The sequence below is a fragment of the Lithobates pipiens genome, unplaced genomic scaffold, assembly GCF_037356315.1.
Source record: "Lithobates pipiens isolate NorthernLeopardFrog02 unplaced genomic scaffold, aLitPip1_a1.2 Scaffold_27, whole genome shotgun sequence".
NCBI lineage: Eukaryota > Metazoa > Chordata > Amphibia > Anura > Ranidae > Lithobates > Lithobates pipiens.
This window is the reverse complement of record NW_027507788.1, coordinates 212,405,168-212,412,667: the sequence shown is the minus strand read 5'-3', so window position 1 is coordinate 212,412,667 and position 7,500 is coordinate 212,405,168. Positions and strand designations below refer to the sequence as shown.

Sequence of the window (7,500 nt, the reverse complement as noted above, 5' to 3'; positions counted from 1 at the left end):
CACACGACTGCTCATGTCAGCGACACACGCAGCTTGCTGCTAAGGCCATTCACAACAAGTGTAAAAAAGAAAAAGTCTAGGGCGCTTACTTAACTAACGTTATATATATATTATTCTTTTTTGTTAATGAAAGTGAGTGGCACAGTCGACCTTCTCAATAACAGAGACTGATAGATGTTTTATCAAGACGATATAAAGGTAACACTGGAAGTCCATCGCTGGGCCTGGAGCAGCAAGCATGCAATCAATTGACCCTTTAAATGTGCCCTTTCCAGCTGTGACTCGTAATACCCAATACTGTGCATCGTGTTCATAGATTACCAGGGTACTATACTGTCCTCCAAGAGTGCACTTGGTTTATAAATCCACACCTCAACCCAGGACTTGTAACAGTCTCTATACTTGGCCGATTAAAGTACAATTTAATACCTGGCTTATAAATGTACACTCTGTTACCTGGCTTATAAAGGAGCATTATCATACCTGGTTTATAAATCCTTAATACCTGTCTTAGAGCATTTTAATACCTGGCTTATAAATGTATACTCTAATACCTGGCTTATAAATATATACTCTAATACCTGGCTTATAAAATTATACTCTAATACCTTATAAATGCATACTGTAATACATTATAAATGTATACTATAATACCTTATAAATGTATACTCTAATACCTGGCTTATATAAGTATACTCTAATACCTGGCTTATATAAGTATACTCTAAAAGCTGGCTAATAAATGTATTCTCTAATACCTGGCTTTTTAAATGTATTCTCTAATACCTGTCTTATAAATATATTCTCTAATACCTGGCTTATAAATGTATACTCTAATACCTTATAAATGTTTACTCTAATACCTTATAAATGTTTACTCTAATACCTGGCTTATAAAAGTATACTCTAATACCTGGTTTACAAAACGATACTCTAATACCTAGCACATAGAAGTACATTTTAATCCTTATGTTATTGAAAAAATATAATCTTGGTTATGACAGTATCTCTAGTACCTGGCTTGCAAATGTAGACTTGAATACCTGGCTTATAAAACGATACTCTAATACTTGGCTTATAAAAGTATATCTGGCTTATAAAATGAAATCCTAATACCATGTTTAGAAAAACTATACTCTGATGTCTGGCTTATAAAAGTATACTCTAATACCTGCCTTATAAAAGTACATTTCAATCCATGTGTTATAAAGGTATATTTTAATATCTGGCTTATAAAAGTGTATCTTTAATACATGCCATATACAAGTATATATTTAATAACTGGTTTACAAATGTACATTTTAATCCCTGTGCTGTAAAACTATAGACCTTAATACCTTTCTCATAAAAATAAAAAATAATAATAATAATACTTGGCTTGCAAAAGTACATTTTAATCCGTGTTTTAAAACGATAGTCTAACTCGAATACATGTTTTATAAAGGTACATTGTAATACCTGTTTCTATTTTTTTTTTTTAAAGACATTTTAATAAATGACTTATAAAAGCACGTGTTTATATCTGGCTTATAGAAGCCTACCCTTATACCTGGGTTTAAAAAATATAGTTTAATACCTGGTTTATAAAAGCCCACAATACCTGGCTCAAAAAAAAAAAAAAAAAAAAAACATTTTAATACTTACTTTATTTAAGTGCAAGTTAATATCTGGCTTACAAAATCCTACTCTAGTGTGTGGTGCATAAAGTACATTTAAAATCTATTTTTATAAAAGCTTATTCCAATACCTGGTTCATAGCAGTACATTGTAATCCTTGCTTTAATAAAGTGCATTTTAATACCTTTTTTTTTTTTTTTTTTTACCGTACATTTAATACGTGGCTTTGAAAAAAAAAATACATTGTAACGCTTGGCTTATAAAAAAATATATATTTTAATAACCGGGATATCTTAACATCTTGCTTATTTATTTTATTTTCAATTGTATTCATCTTGCTTATTTATTAAGACAGAACATGCAATTAAATTCGAATTTGCCTTAGCACTCAGCAGAAGCACCTTTGCTCAGCTCGCCCTGGTCTACCTACTTCACATCGAGAACCCCCCCCCCCCCCCCCCCATACTTCACTTCAAGACCCCCCCCCATACTTCACATCAAGACCCCCCCCCCTACTTCACATCGAGAACCCCCCCCCCCCCCCCACACTTCACATCAAGACCCCCCCCCATTCTTCACATCAAGACCCCCCCCCCCTACTTCACATCGAGAACCCCCCCCCCACACTTCACATCAAGAACTCCCCCTCCCCTACTTCACATCGAGAACACCCCCCCCCCCACATTTCACATCAAGACCCCCCCCCCACACTTCATATCGAGAACCCCCTCTCAACATACCCCATGTGTCGGCTTGTCATTATAACCAGCATAGGCAGAAAAATAAAATCGGATTTAAGAAACAGTGAAAAGGTTACAACTGCTTTTTTTGTAAACACATAAGACGCAAAAAAATAAAAAAATAAATGAATGAATAATAATAATAATGAATAAAAGGATACATGAGAGTAACACTCAATAATATAAATAATAATATAAATAATGTATAGCAGATCCCAATTAGCATTGCATTTTAATTATACACACTACATAGTTACATAGAAGGTAAGGTTGAATAAAGACAATATTCCATCCAGTTCAACCTGCGTTGAACTAATAATAATAATAATAATAATAATAATAATAATAATACATTGTAGATCAACTAGCATTGTGTTTTTCTTATAAATAATAATAATAATAATAATAATAATAATACATTGTAGATCAACTAGCATTGTGTTTTATTATAAATAATAATAATAAATACAGAGCAGATCCTAACTAGCACTGCATTTTTATTATATGAGTGAAAAATAATGAAAAAAAATAATACAGAGCAGATCCTAACTAGCACTGTTTTCTGATAATAAAAAATAAATAAAAATGATAATAATACAGAGACGATCCCAACTACCACTGTATTTTTATTATTAAAAATGATACTAATGATAATAATAATACAGTGCAAATCCGAACCAGTACTGCATTTTTATGATCAATAATAATGATAATAATAGAGATCAGATTGCAGGCAGCATTGCAGGACAGTCCAGCTGTTTTGCACAAAGCCAAACACACTGACAGCCCTGATCTGTGCCCCTATTGTTCACACTCCACAAAAACAGCTGGCTGACAGTCTACAGCACTATGACATCCCAATGCCTAATAACAAAAAGTAAAAAAAAAAAATAATAATAATAAAAAAAAATCTCCAACACAATGCACCTACAAACTACACTGCACAACGTTGCATAGAACGCAAAACAAAACCCAAAAAGCCAACACATGAAGGAATTTCAAAGGGTGCAAAGCAATACATAAATTGCAACACACACACACACACACAAAAAACTCCTGCAACCCCCCCCCCCCCCCCAGCTCCCCCCCTCCCCCCTCCTCCTGCCCAAAATTCTGCAGCCTAGATCTGGCGATTAGCAGCAAATGATGGCAGAAAAATGCATGAAAATGGAGGCAGGAGTGGATGGGCAGCAGTGAGCTCTGGGCTTGTGTCACACAGCTCAGTCAGTTTTGATGACTCGTGGGCAGTCCTCTAGCGCCCACTATATCAAAAGCCAGGAATATAGTTTCACAAGACTTGGAACGTTCAATAAAGGGAAGGAGAGAGAAAAAAAAAAAAAAAAAAAGTTCCTATGGCTCTCGTCAACTTTTAGCTAAGTTTCGTTTTTGCACGGATTGGGCTTTTTGTGGTGCCAGGGATGCTATGCTGCAGGGGAGCTGCCTGGTGCTCCACAGGGACTGGCACAGGGACTGGCACAGGGCACACAGCTCACTGCTTTGCCTGGGAAGCTTCATCTGGAGGTCAGGAAAAATAGAAGCACATACTGTATCCCTTTTTTTTTGCAAGCCTTGCCTGCCTAGGCAGAGGGGGGAAGAAGGTGCAGCCTTGCTGCCAGAAGGGATCAGCTCTGGGGGAGGCTGTGCTGCCTGCCAGGGGGGGCTGCAAGGAAAAGAAAAGGAACCTACTTTTGGCCAGTTTCCTCGCCCTCGCCTTGGATCTCATCTTGTCGGCTGGTGGATTCCTCTTCTCCTCCTTGAGCCCAGAAGCAAGGAACACACTATCTTCATCTCAGAAGCATTGTCAGTTCGGACACCTTTGCACATGCGCACAGAGCACTCAATCTGACACCCTCGCCAGGACTAAGAAACTTTGCAATGTATTCATCATCATCATCACCATGAGTTTTTTTTTTTCTCCCGTCTGTCCTATCCTCTTCTTCAGATCACTTATCTACCCCCTCACTCCCCACCAACACCCCCAACACCTTCTCAGCCTCTGTCTGCTTAATGCCTGCACTGCCTCTTTAAGAAAAATCACAACTATGGGTGACAGAAGGACCCCCTGGATGGACACACTGAGGAGCCAGGTACCACTTGGGGTGATATATATATATATATATATATATATATATATATATATATATATATATACATACTGTCTATAGTTGTAAACAATGACATGGAATGGGTTGGTTGGATAGATAGATAGATAGATAGATAGATAGTACAATCTTAAAATATGCAATACAAATCCGAGAGACTAGTGTATAGTCAGATACAATAATGATAGGTAGGTAGATGGAAATAGATTATAGATAGATAGATAGATAGATAGATAGATAGATAGATAGATAGATAGATAGATAGATAGATAGATAGATAGATAGAAAGTAAGAAGGAGTAACTTAGTTGTAACAACGTTGATATATACAATCAGATAGGTACATAGATGACAGATAATAGATTGAGCTATATAGATAGATAGATAGATAGATCGATAGATAGATAGAGAGATAGATAGATAGATAGATAGATAGATAGATAGATAGATAGATAGATAGATAGATAGATAGATAGATAGATATGGAAATAAAGAATGAGTAACTTGCTTGTAACAAGATTGATGTATGTACATAGATGACAGATAATAGATTGAATAAGATAGATCGACAGATAGATATATAGCTAGATAGATAGATAGATAGATAGTAAGAAGTAACTTACTTGCAACAAGGTTGATATATACAATCAGCTACAATCAGATAGGTACATAGATGATAGATAATAGATTGAGATAGATTGATAGATAGATAGATAGATAGATAGATAGATAGATAGATAGATAGATAGATAGATAGATAGATAGATAAACACTGTAACTTGATTGCTATAAAGGAGACTAGTGTATAGTCAGGTACAATATTAATAGGTAGGTAGATGGAAATAGATAGATAGATAGATAGATAGATAGATAGATAGATAGATAGATAGATAGATAGATAGATATGGAAAGAAAGAAGGAGTAACTTGCTTGATTGATGGACAAAATTGATGAATAATTAGCTAAAATCAGATAGGTACATCAATGATAGATAATAGATTTATTAATATAGATAGATAGATAGATAGATAGATAGATAGACAGACAGATAGATAGATAGATAGATAGATAGATAGATAGATAGATAGATAGATAGATAGATAGATAGATAGATAGATAGAAAAACACTGTAACTTGATTGCAATTAAAGAGACTGGTGTATAGTCAGATATGATAATGATAGGTAGATAGAAAAATAGATAGATAGATATATAGATAGATAGATAGATAGATAGATAGATAGATAGATAGATAGATAGATAGATAGATAGATAGATAGATAGATATTTGTATTCATCCCCCCCCCCCCTCTCTTTCTTTTTTTTTTTCTCACACTAGATGGATCACTTTCATTATTCTGGGTTGGCATTGCATGCACTGATATAACTTTTATCAACATATTTTTTCTTATAGCTTTCAGTTATCAGTGTTCTGTTTGTTTTCTACCTCTCTAGTTGAACAGATAGATATGTAGATACAGTGCATACATAGAAATATATTTAGGTATATTGCATATAGTGACATATATAATATTATTAGGATGATGTTAGGACATTGTGTAAATAAATGGTCAAATACATTGTAGATAGATAATAGACAGCGATAGATAGATAGATAGATAGATAGATAGATAGATAGATAGATAGATAGATAGATAGATAGATAGATAGATAGATAGATAGAATTAGAAAATAGCTTCAATAGTACATGATTAAATTCTTTTGGCATATACAGTACTTGTAAAACATACAACTTATGTCATAATTTTATTGTAGTCACACTGCTACAGTATGTAATAGTTTATATCTCCATATATATTTTTTTTAACTTCTGCAGTGAGTGCAGGCAGTGCATACATTCCATGGGGTTTCAGTAGATTTGATGGCCTTCTGGTGTCTACCTCCTTTTCAGCCTTCATGCTCCCCTAGTGCTGTGTGCCCACACCAGCTCTCATAGTCCTCTGTTGGTGCTGGCCTCCCTTGCTGTCCCCATGGTCCCTTGTGGGTGCTAGCCTCCCTTCCTATCCCCATGGTCCCCTGTTGTACTGGCCACCCTTCTTGTCCCCATGGTCACTTGTTGGTGCTGGACTCCACTGTAGCCCCTACAAGGACCCCTGTCAGTGCTGGCCTTCCATCCTTCCCCATGGTACCCTGTTGGTGCTGGCTTCTCTTTCTCTCCCCATGGTCCTCTGTTGGTACTGGGCCTCCCTCTAACCAGCATGGTCCTATGTTGGTGCTGGCCTCCCTCCTTCCCTGTTGGTGCTGGCCTCCCCTCCTTCCCTGTTGGTGCTGGACTCCCTCTATCCTGGATGGTCCATTGCCAGTTGCCAGTGCTGGCCTCCTTTCCTGTCACCATGGTTGAAGCTGTCTTTCCCTTCTGGCCCAATGGTCCCCTGTTGACTCTAACCTTCCTTTCCGCCCCAATAGTATCCTATTGATGCTGATCTTCCCTCCAAAACCCATAGTCCCTAGTTGATGCTGGGCCTTTTCATGTCCCCATGGTCCCCTGTTGGTGCTGCCCCAATCATGGTCCCCTGTTGATACTGACCTTTCCTTCATCCCCCCAAAGTACCCTGTTGGTCCTGGTCTTTTTACCTCTCCCCATAGTCCCTTATTGGTGCTGCACCCCCCCCCCCCATGACCCCCAGGTCAAGATGCTTGCTTGGCTGTGGAGGACACATGTTTAACCCCTAATGGCACTTTACTGTGTACAACCCTTGGATGGGTAAAGTCATTGCCTGGCACTACTGTGTGCTACCCTGGGATGGGAAAACTCATTGCTTGGCACTACTGTGTGCTACCCTGGGATGGGAAAACCCATTGCTTGGCACTACTGTGTGCTACCCTTGGATAGGAAAACCCATTGCTTGGCACTACTGTGTGCTACCCTGAGATGGGGAAACTCATTGCTTGGCACTACTGTGTGCTACCCTGGGATGGGAAAACCCATTGCTTGCCACTACTGTGTGCTACCCTTGGATAGGAAAACTCATTGCTTGGCACTACTGTGTGCTACCCTGGGATGGAAAAACTCATTGCTTGG

At 37.5% G+C, this 7,500-nt stretch overlaps 1 protein-coding gene and 1 long non-coding RNA gene across 4 annotated transcripts in view; one reads left to right on the top strand and one right to left on the bottom strand.

The window, feature by feature from the left end:
* PRDM16 (PR/SET domain 16) overlaps positions 1–4,198 on the bottom strand; it is a 941,382-nt gene extending 937,184 nt beyond the window's left edge. For all 3 annotated transcript variants that reach the window (XM_077458220.1, XM_077458222.1, XM_077458221.1), the window contains exon 1: positions 4,044–4,198. In XM_077458220.1, the coding sequence (XP_077314346.1) occupies positions 4,044–4,080 (37 nt within the window). In that variant the 5' untranslated portion in view covers positions 4,081–4,198. The remainder of the gene's footprint in view (positions 1–4,043) is intronic.
* A 35-nt stretch (positions 4,199–4,233) lies between these two features.
* The window catches only part of LOC143934531 (uncharacterized), a 4,690-nt gene continuing 1,423 nt past the window's right edge, over positions 4,234–7,500 (top strand). The window contains exons 1-2 of the long non-coding RNA XR_013263285.1: positions 4,234–4,776; positions 5,092–7,500. The exon at positions 5,092–7,500 is cut by the window's right edge and continues 1,423 nt beyond it. This is a non-coding gene — a long non-coding RNA (uncharacterized LOC143934531). The remainder of the gene's footprint in view (positions 4,777–5,091) is intronic.